The sequence below is a fragment of the Triplophysa rosa genome, linkage group LG19 (assembly GCF_024868665.1).
Source record: "Triplophysa rosa linkage group LG19, Trosa_1v2, whole genome shotgun sequence".
In the NCBI taxonomy this organism is placed as follows: domain Eukaryota; kingdom Metazoa; phylum Chordata; class Actinopteri; order Cypriniformes; family Nemacheilidae; genus Triplophysa; species Triplophysa rosa.
In genome coordinates, this window is record NC_079908.1 from 12,666,787 (window position 1) to 12,690,705 (window position 23,919).

At 40.1% G+C, this 23,919-nt stretch overlaps 1 protein-coding gene across 3 annotated transcripts in view; it reads left to right on the forward strand.

The window, feature by feature from the left end:
• zbtb16a (zinc finger and BTB domain containing 16a) overlaps positions 1 to 19,711 on the forward strand; it is a 102,460-nt gene extending 82,749 nt beyond the window's left edge. For 2 of the 3 annotated variants that reach the window (XM_057361139.1, XM_057361140.1), the window contains exons 5-7: positions 6,237 to 6,407; positions 12,064 to 12,234; positions 14,928 to 19,711. In XM_057361139.1, coding sequence (XP_057217122.1) covers positions 6,237 to 6,407; positions 12,064 to 12,234; positions 14,928 to 15,157 — 572 coding nt within the window. In that variant the 3' untranslated portion in view covers positions 15,158 to 19,711. The remainder of the gene's footprint in view (positions 1 to 6,236; positions 6,408 to 12,063; positions 12,235 to 14,927) is intronic. The other variant, XM_057361141.1, reaches the window with a different exon arrangement.
• Positions 19,712 to 23,919: the final 4,208 nt, after the last annotated feature.

The window sequence follows — 23,919 nt, forward strand, 5'->3', positions numbered from 1 at the left end:
GTCTGTGAATGATGAAGACATTTTCTCTGTCTAAATGGACACTGGAGAAACCATATGGTTCCATGACATTATCTTGAGGTAATTAATATGGCTTCTACAATGACATCTGGTGGCATTAATCTATCCGAGAACGCAGCATCTCACCGTGCCGAGACCGCGGTCGCTCGACACGAAAGTGAATTATCTGTAACTATTATTGGTGCGAAGTCTGGAAAGGTACCAGCTCCTCAATGAGAACTAATCTTGTCAGCGGTTTAACCGGCGGTTGATGCCGTCCCCATTCTTTACCTTCAAAGCATCAGGTTAAGGCTTTTAAATGCAGCCGTCGTAATTCTCATTTTAAAAAGCCACCACTTGAGATGAAAACCTGTTAAATCAAATAGTGCATTTTACACATCTCTCTGTCGGGGCGTCGTGTCTTTGTAAGGCAGACCTTCGGAGACCAATGACAGTTTGATATGAACACACAAAATGTTATTTTGTTTCTGCTTCGCTTTCTCTCTCTCTTTCTCGCCCGCCTCGCGTCTCACCGTCTCTCCTCCTGTTAGATCAATAAACAATTCATTGAAGCTCTTTGCTTTTCTTGTCAGAGGCACAGAGGCGTTTTGAATGCATTAGGGCTGCGCTCTGTGCTGTCACACGCTCCGTATTCCAGACCAAAGCTGTCAGTCGCAGCCCCTCCCCCCACCCAAAAAAAAGAAGCCTTGGGCTCTTCTAATGCCACATTATGCCTCGCCACTCTCCTGGATTACATGGATATGCAGTTCTCCTGTAGTCTGGGCTCATTAGGTGTCAGTGTGAGCGGGCGGGCGAGGGAGGGAGTGAGTGAGTGAGTGAATTCCCCGGCCAGAGAGAGGCTGCAGACATATCGCATCACACACACACACACACGGCCGCTGGAACAGCTTGTACCTGTTGACTTCCCAGCAGCCTTTAGCACTCAGTCATAAAAACAGTCATGTAACATCTCTTTATCTCTCTGTCTCGCTACCCGAGTCTCTCTCTCTTTCTTTCTCAGAAAGAGATCAGGCCAGACACTGCTGCCGGGTTTAAATTGCAGTCGTTTTTGTTATGTTTCGTTTTAGATAGCACATGCAGTAACCCACTAGAATACATAGCCACCCACCCATGAAATATACATACATTCATATTCACGCAAAGTGTTTGTAACATTCAATTAATGGGGAAAAACTGAATGACAGTGTATGTTTATACAATATTAATGTATTAAATAAATGTATATGATAAAATGTAATTAAACAAATAGGAAATACGTAAAAAAAAATACATTTAGGTCAAATGTATTATACATAAAATTGTGTTATTTTGCATAAGATGCATTACAGGAAATACATTTATTTACATGTATGTGACTTGAAATCAACAGAAACATGAATAATTTCATTCATTAATTTAACCATATTTGTATGTATAAAATAAACCTACCTAAATAAAAAAAGGAAAAAATAGAAGAGTTACATTCGTTTGCGTGAACACAATAGAAAGGCTGCCAGATAGTGTAACTGCTGCCGTGTTAGAGGAGAAAGCCAGAGGAGAGATGGATGAAGCAGATGTGAGCCGGTTATTTCTCTCTCGTGCACATGCGAGCACTCCTCCCATCGGTTGTGTCTGTCTGCGTGCTAGCGCAAGACCCCTTGTTGTTTGTTTTTCATTGAGCATCACGTTACCGTGGAAATGAATGGGTCAGAAAGCCTTTAGATGTCAAACCTGCATGCAGAATGGAGTAAAGAGCAACCAGTCAGTAATAAAGTCCCTATAATGCTCACATTTATACATTCCAATTATAATTAAGATGCAGTCCCCATGAAAATCATTACGCTGCTCATAGGGGTTTTCGTGACTAATGTTCTCAGTACGCTGCGCTATACGCAGATATGCTTGCTTGCGAGCGCAGTAGGAAATGGTAAATTTCTCTTGATGGCCCCGTTTCACACTGAGCCAAAGTTCTTTGTTTTGCACATTATACTAATTGTGGGACTAAATATTTGGGCTTTCTTTGAGAGCGCGCACACACCCCCATGTATGTTAAAGGGGTGTATAGTTTTGGCACCAGTCTGACCATATTGTCACGCCCTCCTGAGCCCCAGCGTGCCCCCATTGTCCCCAGGCTCAGCGGGGCTGCCAGGGCCTCCTTGCCACTAAGCGCCCAGTGGCCCTACCCCCACCTGCCCTAAACAGCTGCTCCCCATGAACCCAACTCCTATTTACCCTCCATCCAATGTGAACTTCTCTCATGAGCTTTACACATACCATACAGTATTAGTGTATACTGTATATGCACCACAGTACTTGTATTCACACACCTAACTTTCTGTCTGGGTGTCTAGTCTGTGTTACTCATAGTTGTGATGAAGTTAATTTTATATTTACTAACTACTAATGTTTATGTATTACATGTACATACACACCTTGCTAAAATTCTTGATTCTGATTGGTCCAGTTCTTTGATCACGGATGGATGGAGATGTACGGATATACAGTATGTACAGATATATACAATTCTTGCATGTTGTGCCTGCTCAAACCATAAACATTTTACATTAATGAACTACAGTGAAAAACGTCACATTAAATACAACAGATCACCAGCACTGTTTAACGGGGTAACAAGGAACAGTGTTCCAAACGGTGATCCAGGACAGGTGTGTTGTGGTGGCAAGCTCTTCATTGAGCAACAGGTGACATCACACCTCGACACATCGCCGACAGACAGAGCAGCATGAGTTTGTTTCTCATCAACACTAGCGAATTGAAAAGCAGGCTAATTGAATTTGTTCTCAACAACTTAGAACGGCACGCACACCCGATATGGGCTTTCTCCACACACTTTCCCTGTGGAAAACGCTGTTGTGACATCTAACTCGCATTGTTTTAGTCACAGCCCTGTTTTATTCCAAGTACAATTTCAAGTATTGCGTTTGTACCGTATTACGTTCGTAAAAATCCAATGAAATCAAAATAAGAGTTGTGTGGCTTTTAGTCCGTGTCTAATTGCTTTAAAGCCATGTGAATGTTATTGTACTAATAAAAGTTGACGACCCATTGATGACTCATCTTGCACTAAACGTTTTTCTGTCTAATCGCAATTACCATGTAAAAAAACATCTAGCATGTAGCAAGTCATATTTCTATATGGAGGTGTTTTGTAGTGGTAAACACCAAGCCGGACACCCCCATCACCTAACAGGGGCAGCGCAGCCGCCGTTAACTAACAGCCAATGCCTCTTCAGGGCCATTAACTTAACACTGCGATAGAGCCAAGAGACCCTTATAAATAGACACAGGAGTGGAGGTAAATTATGCCAAAAGTCTACAGGAGGCAGCAGCAGCCAAAGCAGTTCTCTATCCAGATGTCACTTTGTCCAACTCAATTTTGCACTGTAATAGAGGCGACTGGGTCAGCCACTTCTGTCTCTCTCTCTCTTTTTCTCTGCCTTACCCTTCAGTACCACACAGAACAGTTTCTCTCAGCCAGACCATTTACTTCTGACGCTCTTTACTTCACACTGAGGAACACTTAATTCCAGCTAACACCAATCACATGGACACTGAACTTCCCTTCACTGAACTGTCCCCCCCTGCCCTTCTACTGTGCCCAAAGTAGTTGGCTTTCTTCAATGAAAGTGTTCTCAACACCTGAGAGATCTGATATGTTAAAGGGTCATTTGTAAAACATGTTGAATAAAATCATTGAGCTTGGCTGGATAGGAATGGGTAGTGCAACAGCTTTAACAGCACAACAGATTTATTTGATACGCTTTTCTGTTGAAGACCCTGAGGAATTTTAAAGTTAAATCAGGATGTTTGGACGGGATATATTGAAGGTGCTATTTTAAAAGCTTAATTGTAGTGCAAGATGAGTCATTTAATGTTTGTTCTGTTTTCCCAGAAGACACAAAGACTGTAAATGTGAATATTTGCTGAATGTTCATTTTTTCAACTTGTGGGACAACAATAGAAAATAAATGGCTCCAAAGCTTACAGCCACAAAACTTTAGTTTAAATGACATAACATCTGAAAGCTTCATCCAACTTTGGGAATTTGCAGTATCAAAATACCAAGCGTTATCTTCTCAAACAAACAAACACTGTCTGAACAGAATGAAGCTGATAAATGTACATTACCTGACCATATACACAAATGTTTAGGGGTGAAAGGGTCACCTTTATGGAGTGTACAGGTAAGGATCCAGTATCAAAGAGCAAAAAAATGCCTGGAGCTTTTTTCGTAATGGAGGCAGGCATAGCCCCACATCACAGGGTCACCGATTGAGCGTTTCGAAGGGGGAAACTAGTTAAAAGCAGGTTATCCTCATTAAACCTGTGTTTGCAGTAACGTGGGATTTTAATAGCAATGACAAAACAACACTAGTGATGTGGCTTAGTCTTTCCATCTGCCCGTATCCAGACCCTTGAGCTCTGTGGGTCAGAGTCCACCTAACCTCTTACATTCCACAGAGCCTTTCCTTCCAGCCCCTTCACCTCTTTCCTTCCGAAACCCTGTCTTTCATCTAAACCTACCCACCCCCAAAATTGTTTTTACATTTCATCACAGCCTTTACCTTAACATGAATTCCTAGTTTCGTTTTACTGTGGGACATGCAGCAGACGTTATCAACTAAAAGGCCCTGCTTTGTTTTATTCTAGAGTCACAATGCCAGAATTCTTTCTGGGAGCGAATTCCCACAACAAAAATCCCCCTTTTCATCGATTAAACGAGATTTAGGTATTCATTAAAGATTGAGACAGTTGTAGCAAAGCTCAGAGCGAACGTGGAGGGAGACGGTCAGACAGAGAAAGCCAGAAGGAAGACTTGTCAGTATTTATTTGCATAGAAGCCGCAATTCAGCTGTGTACCGTCTTAGATTTAAGAACAGGACTATTCGTTTCTCTCTCTCACCTCTTAACTCCTCCCCTCGTGCTGTCAATCGCTGCTTTTTCCAGCAAATGCTGATTGATCGAGCTTTATGAACATGAGACTGGGGCTCCTCATAGTTTTTTAAATTAGTGGCAGCTTTGCCCCAAAGATGTGTTATCGACTCATGAAATAGAAGCGAAGCTTAAAACACTCCCACTTTCCCCAGAGTTTTCTAGAGCCTGGTAATTGAAAAAAAGTGAGAAGTGTGAGTGTGTGTATGAGGGAAAGAGAACGAATGATTGCTCACTTTGTGCTTTTATCTCTTTAAGCAGCCAGGTGTGTGATATTGTGTATTTTCTTAGGTTAGATTTCAATGATTTGCTACTATTTATTCCAGTTTACTTATAGGTTTTTGTTTTCATTAGGCTTTTATATCTCAAGTGACCTCTTGTGGCACCAGATTATATGTGCATCTGTAATCTTTCGATTACTTTCTCATACTGATCCAGTGAGACACTGTGTGTTTTCTGAATCATTTTTTAAACAATGTTAACATGACTCTCTATATCTTTATCTTATGTTTATTGTATTGTATTTCTTAATTGTTTATACCCATAGGCCCTTATTTAAATCATTGTGTACTGTATTCTATTGTGTTATGGTCTCTGTGTACTGTTGTTGTGGTTTCTGTGTTCTGGATGCTCCCGTCACCAAAACAAATTCCTTGTATGTGCAAACATACTTGGCAATAAAGCTCTTTCTGATTCTGACTCACAAAGGCTCTGAAGATTGTGATTTCTGATAAATCTCCTCAGGCTCCTCAGCTGTTTCCCAAACACTCCCCCGTCTGCCATTGATACCAGATAAAACATGCATTTAAAGTCCCAGTGAAATTAAAAAATAACAATTCCTATTTTTTCTTGAAATATTGCAGCGTTTATTGTAAATAGCTTACCAATATGGGTCATGGGTATAAAATTCATGTGACCTCATAATCTTCTGTTAAAATGCACTTCCGTCCTGTAGTGACTATCCATCTTAAATGACTTAAGTTAGACTGCTTGGGCGGGGCATCTGTTAACTCCTTCCCTTCAACTGTTAGTCTGCTCCCAGGTCCATTTCAAAATGCAACGGCTGTTTTTATTCATTCAATCAAATTGCAGGAAAAAACAAGCCACGCCCACAAATTTTTCTCATTCGAAATTCCGTTTCACTCGGAAATGCGTCAGAATACATAAGTAAACACGATCGCAACTTCCGGTTCACATGGACTTTAAACCTTTAATTAATAAACTTTTTCAGTGTCAACATTTACATATACAAATACGGTAACATCTTTCTCTCTGTTTTTTCTTAGGATCAGATATGGCCATCTTCTGTTTGCTGTGTGGGAAACGGTTCCAGACGCAGCCGGCTTTGCAGCAGCATATGGAAGTCCACGCAGGCGTGCGCAGCTACATCTGCAGCGAGTGCAACCGCACGTTTCCCAGCCACACCGCACTCAAGCGTCACCTCCGCTCACATACAGGTCTCAGATCATCTCTTAAACTTTTAAATGACTGGATATTTGTATATGTAGAGAGTATCTGACTGGACAAAAGTCTGTAAAGTGTGTGAAATATAATTGATTCCAAGCAGCATATAGGTACAAAATATACTAACTGTGTGTTCAGACTGCCAGCAACTGTGTCGTTGTGTGTCACTAGTCTCTTGGCAAGGTTGTTAGAAGGCATTCCTAGGTTTGGTTGCTCCAGTAACATTTATAAACATGCAGTTACTGACGAGAGATGGATGACGTAAGCCCCGCTGCTTTACTCCTATTGGTAGTCGCTCCTGAAAGTCTATCATCATTTGCATAAAGTTGAGCAAATCTCAACTTTGTTGTGTTGCTAGACACGCCCACTTCCTGTCGCCAATGGTCACTATTGCTCTTGTCGCCGCAAGTTAAAATGAATGACATCGCCTCGCTTTGTCTCTGGGTGTCGCTGGCGGTCTGAACACGGCATATCACGTATTGATACCACAAAACACTTAACGTCATGCATTTGTGCATAAACTGACAACATCAAGCCCCAGGCCCTCATTTCTAAAATGCAGTAACGCATACTAATTTGATGCTTTGATGTTTAATGCACAAGCATTGAGCTGAATGTTCATTTGAGATGTGCCGTGCGACGCGCTCTGTAGGTTGTTTAAATCAGTATCTTGGTACAGTCTTTTGTGTTTACTTTTTTCCACCTGTCATTTCATCAAACATCAGCACCTTGGAGGCGGATGGAATGAAGATAGCAGGCTGAAGTGACATGTCATTTAGCGAAAGGCCACAGCGCTGTGATGGCTTGTGACAGCACAGACATCGCCCTCTCCAGTCAAACTAGCTCTGCCCCATCCCCATGCGTCCAGACACGCTGCCGAGGCACCTCGGGGAACAGTCTCCATTACTGTCTATGAATATGAGACGGTGGGAATAAATCCCATTTTCTACAGAAAGGCTTTTCCCTGCTCGTCTCTGACCTTAAATAACAGCCTGACGTGTCAGTGCTGCTTTAGTCTGCGACGGCAGGGATGAATATTTGAAGCGAAAGTAGGGAGATGAACAAAGCCCGCCTGTTTACAGGCCCGACCGGCCCTTACTGTACTCGCTCGTCCACGCCGGACCACACATCGAAGACGACGTGCCGCCACTCCCTCCCGCATACATAAATGTCAACGGCCTGCCTCGGTGCAGACACAGCGGAGGGAGAGAGAGTCTGTGACGCAGTGTCGCGTTATTTTGAACCCAATTCTCTGTAGGCGTATATTAAGTTCCAATGAGTGCTAGCAAGCAACCGTTTAATGTGATGTGGGGGCTTTTGTCAAGGAGCTGAAAGGAAAGAAGTGCTATTGGCACTCGCAAAAACCAACGAAAATAAGTCTCGAGTTTTTTATGCAAGGGGACAAAAAAGGAAGACGTGCTGCTCGCATTTAATTCTCCTTTGATATTCTTAATCTTGTTCACACAGTTTTTTAATAGTGGAAAGAGATTCAGTGATGTTATAAACACGAATGTTCCTCTGAAAAAGAAAACAGTAGAGAGCTCTACTTTGCGCTTTTGTTTTCTATACAAAGTTGTTTGTATAGGTTCACCAATAGTGGGCTCAGGGCCCTTGAGAAAATTTACATCAAACTGTAGCTTGGATTATTTTTATTTTTTCTTAATATCTTTTGTGTCTATGACTACAGGATTATTTAGCATTTTTCTTTGCATATACATGTCAAACAGCAAAGATCATTATATTATTCACAAACAGTGCCGATCCTAGACATCTGTGGGCCCTAAGCAAAACTTTAGTTAAATTAAGATGAATATAACTGTAAACTATAAGAAATAAAAAATTAATTAATTAACACAGCTGTCAAAAAAACTTTAACACGCAAGTGCAGTGTGTTTTTACTAACCAAACGAGTGATTAACAAAAATAAAACATGATAAATATAGTTGACTCAAGAAAGCTAAGCATATGAAAACGCATCAATAATTCTGTAAATGTGATGACACAAAAATGACATTTTATCATGGGCAAACGAAATACAGTGGATTGCAGTGGTGTGTGCATTATACCTGAGACTCACATGAACACTGTACAGTTAGTTAAGTGACTGTAAGTCATGTCATTTAAATACTATTGAAGTTAGAAACGTGCCTATGTAAAAAGACAATGTAACTTTGGAGACGGTCCCTAAATTCAGACTATCGAACGTCCAATGTCAAACCAACTTTATGCCAGTGGATAAATACTGAATTTGAATACAGAAATACTGCCAGTGGATAAATACTGAATTTGTAAATATGTACTTGCATAATTTGGCAAAACTAAATAAGACTTGGAAAAAGAACAAAAACACATGGCTTCTTGTTCGCGTTGTTGCCATTTTTCCGCTACAAATCTCCGTTTTAAAGCCATGGCCATATGCCAAAGACGCATATCACATCACGCGCATGTCATCATCTGCCACATGATGTCCGAAACCGAGTAAAGTAATTAAATAAATTAAGTATTAAAAAGGAAATGTCAAAATGATTCCTGTAAAGTTGAATCCGCAAATTATAAAAATAGCGTCTTGTTTACTGGTGTTTTTTATTCGGTACTCAAGGGGGCCCCCTGGTGGTGGAGAGGCCCTACGCAACCTGCGTATAGGAAGGATCGGCTCTGTTCACAAACATGCAAGTATCTGTCATGAAGAGATCAACAAGATTATAAACATCAGTTTTAACCACGTCATAAAGCTGCCGTATGGTGTGCAACAAAAACAATTGTTACTTGAATTTTTACTAATTAATTTTAGACCCTTGTGGTCCCCACTAAAATAAATTTGCCCACTCAGTCACCAACATGAGCTTACATTTTATTTCAGTCATACCGCAACCTAAATGCTGATGCAATTTACATTGAGGCATGACTGAAATAAAATCGCATTTTAACCATTTCAGAGTGTGATTGCACTCACGGTGTCTATTCTTGAACGTACTTACACGTGTATTTTTACAGGCGCGCACAGTATGAGCGAATGCTGGCATCCATTAGGGCTGATAATCATGGCAGCCCCCCAACCCCCCACCCCCAATCCCGCACACTGCCGGCCGTGCCTAGTTAATATTCCGTTGTTGTTCTGCGCTTGTGTTTTATTCGGAGCCTATTTTCCATCTGCAGCGGGTGTTTTGTGTTCGCAGCTGTGTTTGATAGCGCAGGCCAGCCGAGACCCTGGCAGTGATGGATCCTTGATTTACGCTGCTTAGAGCATAATGAACTCGGCCCCTGCCTTAACGTAAGCGTCGGCCCTGCCAGGCAGCAGGCAGTGCCCACAGACCCTGGCCAGGTACATCACTACTGTCTCCCGGGGCGCGGGGACGCAGGTGGCAGCCCCCGAGCGGACGAGCCTCACAAATGTTTTTTCGGCACTCTTTGTGCTTCGGCTACCACAGACTTACAGAGAGACACGGAGCGAGACGCGCTCAGCGACAGCATCTTGATCTATCACCTTGTATCTTTACTGCCTCGGAGCTTAATGTATTCCAAACAAAGTAAAGCCACCGAACGCAATTTGATAAGCGATTGCATGCTGTTTATAGCGGAGATGCGTTGCATTTACATAACAGGTAGCTTAAAAATACCCAACAAGAATTGCGATATGAATTTGTGACTCGTGCTATAGGTGCTTAATTAGTCAAATAAAGATAGAATATGATTTTACCAACACGCCTGTAAATGTAAGTTGTTGCAGGCATTCGCGATGAGAAGTTTTTTTCTGTAGGCTCGCGCAGATGTCTTTGGTTTTAGTCGCAATTAAATTCAGGTGAATTTGGCGCCATTACTATTCTTGTCGCGTGCCGGAGAGCAGTCACTGAGTGTGATGGATTGGGATCGCTGCTGCAGAGGGGGGGGGGCATTTGGAGACGCGTTAATTTTTTCTTTACAGCGGAAACAACTGATAACTTCATGCATACAAATAAATTCTGCCACTTGTATTGATTTGTGGAATGCGCATTTTTCAGTTTTGTTTTTGTCACCACACACTTTTTCCCCTCCATTACTGCCAAACCGATGCCCGAGCAGCCGTGTAAATGCGAAGCGTTTAGCCGTGTCTCCCCGCGAAACATGCCTGAGGAAATTGACATTGTCTGGTAAAGGGAAGCAGCGAGTGTGTGAGCATGACAGTACATAACGAGAAATGCAATTTATTCCCAGGCACGGTGCCGCTCGGACAACCAGATAATGAAACGCGTAGGTCATAGACGATGACTTAAACCCTCAGCACAGAAGTGAAACGCATTAAATATGAGCAACATTACACGCCTGGCGGAGTCTCGCATCTGTACAGGCAGAGGGTGATATATGGTTAGCTGATAGTGAGACACAGAAACGCAATTAGCGGGGAGAGCAGAAAAAAGAAACACCCCTGCATATCATAATATCACTGATTACTGACCTCTGAATATCCATTACAGTGAAAGAAGACAGGAGGCTATTGAAAAGATGACCCATAACAAGCCACTGGTGATTGTCCTGAGAGATTGTAATTGCCCGATTTAAAATAAATATTATAGTCCGTTCGCTTTAGCAAATGCACTTCTACTGCTTTATGAGAGGAAAGACTAATGCCTTAGATCATTGACCAGAGTTTCTCTCTGTCTGTCTGATTATCCGTCTTTCTAATTCTGTCTGTCTGTCCATCTTTTTGTCTGATTCTGTCTTTATGACTTTCTTCTGTCTGTCTGTCCATCTTTTTGTCCGATTCTGTCTGTCCGAATTTCTGATTTCTTCTGTCTCTCTGTGTCTGTCTGTCTGTCATTACGTCGGTCTAATTTCTCTCTTTATCTGTCTGTCTGATTCTGTTTGTCTGATTTTATCTGTCTTTCTGACTTTCTTATTTCTGTCTGATTCTGTCTGTCTGACTTTCTCATTTCTTTTGTCTCTCTGTGTCTGTCTGTCTTTCCGTCTGTCTAATTTCTCTCTTTATCTGTCTGTCTGTCTGATTCTGTTTGTCTGATTTTATCTTTCTTTCTGACTTTCTTATTTCTTTCTGTCTGTCTGACTTTCTCATTTCTTTTGTCTCTCTGTGTCTATCTATCTGTATCTCTCTGTGTCTATCTTGTCTGATTCTGTCTGTCTGACTTTCTTATTTCTTCTGTCTCTCTGTGTCTGTCTGTCTTTCCGTCTGTCTGATTTATCTATCTGTCTGTCTGATTCTGTTTGTCTGATTTTATCTTTCTTTCTGACTTTCTTATTTCTGTCTGTCTGCCTGTCCGTCTTTCTGTCTGATTCTGTCTGTCTGACTTTTTCATTTCTTTTGTCTCTCTGTGTCTATCTATCTGTGTCTCTCTGTCTCCACCCGTCCGTCCGTCTTCTTTTTGTCTTTTTGGTGTCATATTTTAGGACACTTCTAAGATACTCGATGTCATCTCGTTTTTGTATGTTCATCTCATCACAATTGAATGTCAAGTTTTTGTGTATTCAAATATTAACCAACTACAACTTAACAAATTTCTAGGTTAATTTCCCCAAAAGTGTAACAACTGTTGGTCTTTTGTGTTCCTAACTGCTGTAGTTATTGGCCTGTGCACGTCCAGCTGTTCACCATTCTAAACTCATTTAATCTTAACCTTGACTCTCATACAATCACATTTGAATCTGGTGTCTGTCCAGCAGGTGATCACCCGTTTGAGTGCGAGTTCTGCGGCAGCTGCTTCAGAGACGAAAGCACGCTGAAGGGACACAAGCGCATCCACACCGGAGAGAAGCCCTATGAATGTAACGGCTGCGGCAAGAAGTTTAGCCTCAAACACCAGCTGGAAACCCACTACCGTGTCCATACAGGTACTGTCCACTTGTTAGTGTTCATCTAACCCTACAGCTGAGTTAAAATAGGCTATAACTTTAGATCAGATATTATTATTGTTGATGTGATTTTAACAGGTTTTGGATCAACATTCATCTTCACTCATTCATCGGTCAGATTAGGCAACAAATTGTTATGGGTTTCTTATTCCCTTGTCAGCAGAGCACCATCGTTCTGTATCTTCTTGACTAGAGAAGATTTCTATTTATTCTCCTTAGGCTACACAAGCATTCTTATATCAGACCCGTGCAAAGACCCCGTTCGCTCTTGTTAAGGTGATATCTGATTGATTCTTAGCTCTCGCTAAAGCCCTCACCAAAGGGCGGGCCATTTCCAGTGCTGTCAGCTCGCTCTTTGACAAGGGGATTAGTAGCGTACTGTAGAGACCAGGTTTCCCAGACGCAGGCATCGGCCACCAGACCTTCCCCTCCTCTCTGCCACTCAAAAAACGATGCAGTTAAGCCGCGCTATCAAGAAAGCCCGTCAAATAATTGGCTTCTTTGGGTGGGATGGGGGAGGGCAGGGCCTCGACGACCACCGAAGAGCTCGTGAGATAACAAGAACACCAACAAGCCGCAGTCAGGCCACCGCGCGCTAAAGGATGCCGCTTGATGTAGAATCAACATTGGCAGGCCCAGTTTTGTCGATGGCTAATCAATAACTAAGCTCCATTTGCAATTCATTATTGCCTGGTTATCTGAGGTTGCCCTGTTTACAGTGCAGTTAAATTACACTGACCACACGTGTGTCTACAACAGCAGTCTCGACGTTTTAATGACCGTCTCATTACGGCCTTTGCATACGCAAACGCAGGCGGTCGTGACATTGGTCGAGCCACGGAGGTCAAGGTTTCTCTAGTTCTCCATTAAACAAATAGAAGACCTGAGCAAACAATGCAGGCACTTTGTATTCCCAGGGTGCCTTTAGCCTACATGAGCGTTGTTCAATCCTTAACTTATCAATGCTTTTCCCTAGTGACATTTGTAAAGGTCAACATTTAGATGACTTGGTTTCAGCAGTCAGACCAAATGTGCCGTGCTTTTCGTTGCCATCTCTTTAAGAAGTTTTTTTCCTTAAGAACTTGACAGGATAAACATGGTGTTTGTGTTAAATTGTTATTTGGTTTAAAATTAAGTGTAGCGGACAGATTTAACATTTAATACGGATACATGTGATTTCTAGATATGATAAATCTGCCATATTTTTTTTTCTGTATTTACGTTTAAAGAAGTTCTGTGATCTGCAAATCATACATGTTACAGAGAATGTATAGTACTTCATCGGACGCACGCACATAGCCCAAAGTTAGCTTCTGGTCTGCGTTTGGTTATCGGTCTTACTAGTGGCTGGAAATATATAACTATTTATTTTATATTTAATTTATATTCATATTAATTTTAAAAAGTATTATATTTTAACTGTATTAAATTAAAACTACTAAACTACTCAACAGTTATTAATTCTTTGCAGCGGTGTACTGGAAGTCAAGTTTGGGCCACATAACATTTGTTCATGTTGTTGCCGCTCAAACCTTCTATACTTTCACGTTACTTGATAATCTATCCAGAGTTGTTTTTGTCTTGTTTCTTGATCAGTGCTTGACAATAGCATTCATTTTCAAACTAAAATAGCCCTCTACTAAGTCTCTGATATTCTTGCCCTTAGATATGGCAGTGTCCTCTCTATCAATATAAATCAACAGGATTTATTTGTCCAGCAGGCTATAAATCTAAAGTCCTATTGCTCAGAAAAGTAATAGCCCCCCTTTTCTTGGCGAGTTGCTGTGCGGGAGGCGTTTCACAACAAACTTTTATTACTTTTATATCTTAGAGATTTAAAATCTTTAACCCCTGCTTGTCTTGGCAGTAATAATTAGTTATCTCTGCATGTGGGTAGTTGACATTCAAATACAAGCAAAACAGCATTTTGATCATTATTTTATAATTAATACGCCTGCTGATTTTATGACCTCATTCATATTAATTAAGAGGCTGCGTTGGGAATGTGTATTTTGAAAAATTCATTTTCGCACCGCAGGACTACTTAAAATGAACCAGTGAGGGTAAAAAGATGTTTAAAAATGAGAATAATCCTAACCAATAATGTCACATTTAAGACACAATTTTGATACTTCCAACTACACTTAAAGGTGCTGCGTGTACGTTTTGGAGGATCTATTGAAAGAAATGCAATATACATAATTATGTCATCAGAGGTGTATGAAGACCTTACATAATGAAGCGTTATGTTTTTATTACCTTAGAATGAGCGATTTCTATCTACATACACCGCGGGTCCCCTTGCATGGAATTCCCCATGTTGTTTCTACAGTAGCCCTAAACGGACAAACTGCTCTACAGAACGCGTTTTGTAAATACTTTGGCAAAGAAGCGAAAATGTGACTACATCTTAGTTCTGTGTCAGTCTCCGTAGTGGAGTGGAGCGAGTCGTTGGTTGCAATTTGTAACTTCATCCATTAGTTGCTGCTCAATTTCATACACTGGACCTTTAACTAAACTATCATTACTGTTCCGTTCTGTAGATGGATCCAGTTACTTGTTTTCCACAGTTTCTAATATGAGAATTCCTGTCTGTAACCAGATATGACAGCGAAACCATCAGAGTACACAAAGTCATTGATGTATCCTGATGTTCTCTCTCTTCTCTGCAGGTGAGAAGCCGTTTGAGTGTAAACTGTGCCACCAGCGCTCCAGGGATTACTCTGCCATGATCAAACACCTGCGCACCCATAACGGAGCCTCGCCGTACCAGTGCACCATCTGCCTGGAATACTGCCCCAGCCTCTCCGCCATGCAGAAGCACATGAAGGGCCACAAGCCAGAAGACATCCCCCCAGACTGGAGGATAGAGAAGACTTACCTGTACCTCTGCTACGTCTGAAAGGGGAGCGGGGAGCCGAATGGCGGGTTGGGGCGGTGGTGTTGAGCGGGAGGGTGGGATGGGGGTAACGCCTGCCTGGATGGCAGGAAGTGTGGAAACACAGTCAGTTTGTCACTGAAGAGGAAATGCACAGAGAAAGCAAATGGGCACATTGGTCGGAAAGCCTGGATTGGACAGAATGACAAAGGACTAAAGCAAAGACAGAACGTGAAAAAAAATCTTACCCTGTCAGTATCGCATTCTCGTGAATCATTTTGATGTTTGCTGTACTCAGCATTGTGTTATAAGTGTTTGTCTGTTCACACCATGGATCATATGGGAAGCCGGCATACCACGTCAGGCATCGTTTGTTGTCCCAGACAATGCAATATTCTAATGTCTTATATCAGTCATACTTTAGCTTCGACTGAGAGCGCCTCTTTGAAAGGGCGCCCTCTCCTGGTGTACAGTAGTACGATACCGTCTCTTCCACCATATCCTCTCCTTGTTAATCTGATCAGACTGATCACAGCAGAGGCGATGATGCCCAAAAGCACTTAGGTCCGTCAGCACTAATGCGCCGGTCAGGTTCACCACAGCAAATACAAACAGTCGTGTACATCACAGACATTACAGCGAACTGGGACATAAGCTTTGTGCATGTTGATGATGCCCAGCTAAACATTCAGTGGGTAGACCCCTCCCATATGATTCACGCTCATTAAGGGCTTATTGGTTTAACCAGCGTACAAATCAGCTAGCTCTCAAAACTCTGCTCATCAATGTCATTTCACTTTTTTTGCTGTTCTCATAATCTCCGGCGTAGTCTCACTGCTTCATACCGCGTATTACAAGCGAAATTCACGATGACAGTTTTTGTTTGATGTTTTTATTCTTGACATTTTTCAAGCGCCATGTTTCAATTTTATATAGCTCGTTATGCACACGGTTTATGTTCTTCATAACATAAACAAAACATTTTCTATTTGTTTCAGTCTGTTTTTCGTCACTTCTCATGTCTCATAAGTTCACGACCGGTCTGAAAATCAATTCACCGCAATGTAATCACAATAGTGGACGTTTGAAATGAATAACTCGGCAATACATACAGAACATCCAATACTGGATGCTAGACATCTAATCAACTATTGATGCTGTTGTTATAGACCAAAATGATGACTAAAGCTGCTTATGTCAGTGGCTTGGAGACAGAACAGCAGTGTGACATGCGGGGTTTGTTCGCACATATCCGAGCGATCGGTAGCGGAGTTATCAAATGTTATGAAACGCGTCCTGAACGTTTGGTTCCTCTGCTTTTGTCCGTGTTTCCTATTACAGCTTGATTTACTTCAGCACATCGTACTTGAATTACCTCGTTTTTTGTGACCTCATGTGCTAGCGTTTAAAATGTTCCTTTGTTTCTTAGTTTTTGTGTGTTTGATTGTTCGCTTGCTGTTTGTCTTTCTGCCATGTCGAGCAGGGGAGATGCGAAAAGCAGCGTGTGCTTAAGTACTTAAGAAATTAAGTGCCACGGTTAAGAGAGATTGTTTGTCTTTCGTTAACGTTTGTATTATTTTCTTGTTTTGCATTAATCTTACCAAACTTGGTATTGTTTTTGTTGTTATTTACTAACCCTGCTTGTTAAAGAGCTCGTGGGTTTGGTCATTTTCGTAAGCTACCTCTAAGTTGCGTTTAGTTTGGATGTTTCTCGTTGGCAAAAGCACATTTTTGCGTTCGCGTTTTGCATAACGTCATCTCATGCTTATAAGTGTTGTACGTTCAAATTGGTAAGCAACAAATATGAAAGGGTGAGATTTACTGGAACTGGTAATAGGAAAAGTGGTGATAAAGGCATAACCTTCCCTATGAAAACCCCCCATCCCTGTAAACCTTACTTTAAGAGCAGAAAAGAGATTTTTGATGCCTTAATTTCGGGGTCAGAGTTGATCTGGGAGGTGCGTATGGAACAAGTGAAGTGTAGTACTTTAAAAAAAAAAAACTTGAAAATATGTGAATAGAATTGTAGTTTTGTAATGTGAAAAAAGAAGGTTCACGATGTTTGAACCGCAAAGAACAGGTCATATGCAGCAGTGCATTGTGCGTTGGACAATTGGGACTGCAAGTGGTAATCAGAGATGAAAGGAAGAAAAAAAATTAAATCCTGTCAGTTGACATGTTTCTTTGTATGAGTGTAGTCCTGAGCAAGAGCCAACAGAGGCCATTTGATATATAAAATTGTGATATTTTTGTATTAAGTGTCAGTCTTTTTCCATTGGTTGAGGTTGCAGCGGGGCAAAACTTTGTAGTTCTTTTTTTATATCATTATTCTCTCGTTTGAATTGTTCGCCTTGCTCCTCTTTGGTAATGTTGGACCGTGTGTGATCCTATAGTGATAAATGTTGCTTTCTGGATGTCAATACATTGCAGGTGAAGGACTAAATCAGCCACATTCTCCTTTGTGAAAATAACAACAAAAAAATTATGTGACGCCAATGATCAATTACATTGCACACAATATCTCAAACAATCACGTTGCCAACTTTGTTTTTTTTACTTGAAGTGACTAAAAAAAGAAGGGATGGTGAAGACGCATCACAAGAAATGTAACTGTCGTGTCTTGCCGTTGTTTTCTGGAAAACACTGTGAGTTTGGGGATCTTTCGCCCCCTGTGAGAATTAAAAACAAGTAGCTCCATGAATAAGGCAGAAATATATATTTTGTTCTGTAAATGGATCATGTAAACTGATGTTAAATGGTATAAACAGAGTTTGCAATATGTGGCAATACGAGAAATTAAGTCACATACCGGTGTCACTGTTCTCTAAATTGTTTTTGTTTTACTTTTTTTATTTTTAGCGTGTTTTCACGTAGCGTATGTTTGAGAGTGCGTGTGTGTACGTGAGAGATGCACATTAGTGTCAAATGTACTAATTTTGCGAGTCGTGTTCTATTGCCACTTTTCTCTCATGGTGATAAAAAAAATTGGCATTGATATAGTTCTTCCCTCAATGTTCTTATGATGTTTCTGTAATATCTTTGTGCCTAAATGAAATTGTTCAACAAATTGTCCACATATATCTGCTTAGTTTCTGTACTTTCAAAAGAAAATTATTGGTGTCTTCAGGGCTCCAGGGGTGTTATGATGATGTCACGATGATGTCAGATTGGAATAACGTGTCCTTACTTCAAGTTCTCCTACAAGGGGACTAGTCCAATTGAGGTAAATGGTAATTAGCATTTTTTTATAATGATCATTTGGTCTGTTTTCAGTGTATCCACTGGCAGTCGATCAAATGCTGTGATCTTGTAGTGTTTTATACACAGTTCAAAAAGAAAAGTTTGGTAAACAAGCTTAACATTCCACAAATTGGAATATGTGTGTTTTTTTACAATGAATCTCCTGTTTTGAGGGAAAAAATCTTTGTTTGAGAATCAAACTTTCTTTTTTCTCCATTTTCTTGTTTTCCACTCAGCAACAGGTTTGCTGAATAAATGTTTTGACAACATCCCTGTAACATTCTGTGGGTTGTCGATGCAATTTTACTGCCCCTACTTAACATGTTTATTTGTTGGTTAAAGTACTTATTTTAAAGAAAAACAGTAAGCCAAGTGTCATCATTGCATCCCTGGGGTTGGCTCACTGTGTTCCAGTGTGGTGTTCTAGAAAGAGTAGCCATTTCATGCTGTGTTGCCATGCATGTGCCATTGAGGTCGAAACTAAACTGTTTGAGTAACAAAGCACCGAGACATTGTCTTTTTATATATATTAGCACTGAGGGACCAATTGCCCTGTCGGACCAAGCATAACAAAGCTTTTTATGTAACAAAGCAGTTTTTCCTGTCTCCCTCTCTCTCTCTCTCTCTCTCTTTCTCTCTCTCTCTCTCGCTCTATCTCTCTTCCCTCTCTGCCCCGTCTATCTTCCCTCATTTCTTTCTGTAAACTCCTCTTTATCTCCCTCTTCCCTGGCTTGCCTGTTTTTTTAAGTGCCAGTCCAGTTGCTCTTTAAGTTTTGTTTCTGGGGTTTTTGTTTATGTTCTTGTTGTTATTTGAATTGTAGTTACGTCTACCTCAGCACCTAATCTTAGCCTAATCTTAGAAGGTGCCCAATTATTATTATATTTTTGTTTTGTTTTCTGTTGTCAAATGTACAAATGTTAATTTGCATTAGAGCTTTGCGACGGTCCTTTTGTCTTTTCCAGCAACTTGCTATTTTTTGTAGCGCAACGTTCTGGATGTCGTGCTGCAGATATTGGCATCAGTTTCCTGATGGAGTAGTCTTTATTTTGGTGTAGGATCAGACACATCTCTTTGTAACATTTCAGTGTTCTCTGATGGCGTGTGGAAAAAAATAAAGAATTTAAAGAGACTGAATGCAGCAGGTTTCTTCTCAGTGTTGTCACTAAGTACATTTTGTGCCTTTAACAGTGAAAAATATTTTTTACATCCTACTAACAGTAGTTGTTTTGTAGTGTTTTTTGTTTTTTTGTATTTTTTTTATTTATGAGTCTCAAAATAATGTTCAGTTGTATTCCTTAAATCTGCAGTTAGAACAAAAAAATAAAAAATGGACATAAGCTTGTCTGGCTTTTTCATGTTTTCCACTCATATACTGTAGTATATATAGTTTATATACATTTAATGTAATTAAATGGAATTAATGTAAGAGTTTACCCAAAAATAAAATTTCTGTTACCTTTAAATCTTTAGTCTTTGGAAACCTGTATGGCATTTTTTGTGGAACACAGGAGTTATGCATAACAGAAAATGTAAAAATGCTTTTTTCCATGCAATGTACCAGAATAGTTGCTGCAGATATCAAGCAAGATTGTGACGACCTCAGAATACTTTGCAAGACGTAAACAAGAAGCACTTATCACGTTTTTATTCCTATTTGCAACATGATCTGGAATTCGAAACTATTTTACAAGGTGGTTAATTTGTATGAATTCGTATGATGTGAATCGTGCAACAACGTACGATTATTTAAAAACGATACTCAAGCACCTAGCGTCACGCACACTAAATCGAATCGCACTAAAACGTACGAATAAGAATTAGCCACCTGGTAAAATAGTTATGAATTCAAATCAGATTGTGTTGTTATTTCACAAAATTAAGTCTTAAAGAAGTTTGTTCTTTTCCATTGAGTGCCAAATGTTTTGTTGGTTGTATTTTGTTCTAACTTTTGTGTAAATTAAAACAGGAAGTGCTTTTGTAACAGTGTTGTTTACTTCTTGCAAAAAGGTCTATACTTGTATTCCAGAGAACAAAATAAAGCATATACAGGTTTGGAATTAGGTTGAGAAAACTGTGTAACTCTTTATATTGTACCTCGGTTGTAATGTTCTATGTGTTGCTATTAATTTCCTTTGTTCCTTACATCCTGGAGCTTGTAAAACGATCAAAGAACTTCATTGAGATAAAGGTGAGACGAAGCAGATTTCCATTATAATACGCATATATTTTATATTACTATGCACTAAGTGGATTCAGCTTTATTTTATTGTTTGTTGTTTAAAACATCTCCTAATACAAAGTAATATGGCTTAATTGCCAGTGCATCAAACTTGAATACAGTCCAGTTTACCCCATCTGCAGCTGAGATATGACCCGAGATGTTCCCATATCGAATGATACAGTTTAACAGAGTTAGGGAAAAATAAAGAACAAGGCGTTGAGATTGAACTCGATGCAATTGCATTAGCCTATAAATTCTTAAGGCAGCAAAGTAGAGTCACTCAGGTAGAGTATCATTTATAAGAACAGGTTCTGTGCCTTTAACTGCCTGCTCTCATTACCATTCACAGGGAAATAGACTGAAACAAAAGCAGTCTCTGCTTCTCTTTTATTCTGGTGGGAGACGAGCTAAGAATACAAACCTCGGTGCTTGTATGCTTTCCTCTATCTGCCTGTGTTCATTACATAGGGCTCTGTGTTAATACCAGGAACCATCTGAGCAAATAATGGCAATTCTCTGCTATGCTAATGCTCCCTCTGGTATTGTATCTGTCTAACGCTCTGTGTGTGTGTTTGAGTTATGATCCTGTTGAGTTATTGTAAACATCTGCCAGTGTTAGCAGGGTAGACGCAGCGAAAGCTCCGCATTACTGCTGCCATCTTGCAGGAGTTTCATGATTTGTAGGTGTTTATTGGCGATGTACATATTAACACAGTGTTTGTTAGCCAGGGGTCACCAGGGGGCCTCAAGATGCCTTGAAATTATTTAAAACATGCATTAAATTAAATAACAGACTGTAGCGATGAAAGATCAAGGTGTTTCTTATAGTGTTTATAACAAATTATTATGCCAAGCTCTACAAGAATTTTATTTTATTATGTAGAATTTGTTAGAGGGGAGTCGTCAAATAATGTTGTGATATATTATAAACATAAACACACCTTTATGCAATCTCAAGGAAAGAACATTTTTTAATGTATTGAATATACAGTATGCATACAATACAAATGTAGTATGTGTATATTACTTAGGATAAAAGAAAAGACCAATGGAAAGTAAACAAATACATATTTGTATTTACACCAAGCTCTAGAATATTTATGATCAAATATTTTGTAGACAACGGGGGATCTTAAAGTAAAGACGTTGATATCCAGTCCATCTAAAACTATACAATGAAAAACAAATGATTCCTTAATTTCGCATGATTCTGTAATTCAAATGTTGGTACATGATTTACTTTGAATTACAAGTAATGAAATGCTGATTTCTTCAACCCTTCTGACTATCATGTGCTTCATATATAGAACACAATGCTACCTCCGTGCACTCAGCTAATGAGTCTTTTAATTAGTTCTCTCTCTTAAGATGAAACAGATTTTTTTTAAATGATCGTTTGAGAAAGACAGCAGGGTCCAAATTGTATATTCGCTTTGCTAGGCCTTAGGAAGTTAAGCATCATTAGGGGTGCCAGCGCTGGCATGTTTGTGAAGGTCATGTGACCTAAGGCATGGGGTGCAGATAGGTTTGGGAAGCCGGGGGTGGGTTGGGGTGCATAAATGCGGCCCTCCTGAATAGCTTTTGTGCGGGCGAGCAAGGGGTCCCATCTTTGGTTGCTCTTTGACCCAGATATGATCTAATGCACAAGGAGAGTTAAGACACTGAGGTCTGAATGGTGGATCTGGTCTTGTCCAAATCCTTTTGATTGTCAGCTAAGCCGTGCCTGCAGGCCCATACGCAACCAGCGAAAGACCTCCAACAGATGAATTTGCGAAGCAAGTTACGGCCCAGAAATGCCACTTGAAGCCATTTGTTATGATTTTGGACACGGGCATGGCTTGCCAGCATTGTGTTCTTGGTTGATAATAAGATTCCTGGAATGCTGTTGTGTGGGCAACAAAAGACTATATTTTGTATGAGAGATAGTGAAAATGAATCTCTGGTATGTTATGATGTCTACAGCCAAGTCTGTGTAATGTCAGTCATACTATTACATGGCCTTAGAAGCCCTCTGCTGGTCAAAGTGGAGCGCAAACATCAAGGGTCTGTTCTTATATCCGTAGCCTACTTCACATTTATTTAATAATGTTAGCATTGATTATTTCAAAACTAGAGATGATGATGAATGATAAAGAAAAAGTTACAGCATACAAGTCAAATGTTTACATTTACTCACCCTCAGGTTGTTTCAAATCTGTATAAATTTCTTTGTTCCGTTGAACACAAAGAACGATATTTGGAAGAATTTTAGCAATTTTCAGTTCTGGGACATCATTCACTACCATAGTGGAAAAAAATATTGTATATTTTTGTTTTGTTGAACACAAAATGAGATATTTAGAAGAATTTAGGAAAATAAACCGTTCTGGGGCACCTTTGACTACCATTTTATTTTTTTAAATAGTCGATGATGTCCCGGAAGTGAAAATTGCCAACATTCTTCTAAATATCTTCCTTTGTGTTCATCAGAATATTTATAATTTATACAGGTATAAAATGACATGAGGGTGAGTAAATGATGACAGAATTTTCATTTTTGGAGATGAACTGTTCCTTTAAGAGTGTCGCATTCGTAAAGGTCCAAAAGTCTGAGACCATGCAGAAAATTTGGAATTTAAAATCTAATTTAAACGTGGAAATAACATTCTCGCATCTCATGCTGGGGATAAAATGGATCATCAGGTTTTGCGCAAACATGCCAGCGTGAGTGCATGCTGTCATTCAGCAAGAGGGACTTACCAAACACTACAAAAGTCTTCAATTCATTGTATTCATTTTTTTACCTAAATTATCCCATCACAAAAATATATGAAGAATATTACAATAAAATTATATTTTATAATGTTTTATAATACAAAACAGCATTTTCCTGTTTTCAGACTTTTGGCCTCTACTGTAGGTCAGAGGTTTCTTGAAAAATGTATTATTACGGGGATACAGAATGTACGATACAACAAATTCATGACTAAATGCAATATTCCCCTAATCTATTTCCTTTGGGAATACAGCACTGTTGCAGGCACGGAGCCGGAGTGCCGACAGGCAGGAGAGATGTAGTCGCATTGATTTTATTGGGATCAATGCTCCCATTTACTGTCTAACTGATTTTTTTTCTTTAATTATGTAGGGTGTCGATGGCATTTATCCAATCACCCCAGGCCTGCTGAGTGCATTCCCAGTGAGGTGAAAATCTTTACAATTAGTACATTTAGTGTCAGTCCACAGGCAGTGAATAATAGTCAACAGCCCTCTGGGCTAGAAGAGAGGGAAAACAATATAGACATAGACAACTGTGTCCTGATCAAACAACATGTCAAGATGTAT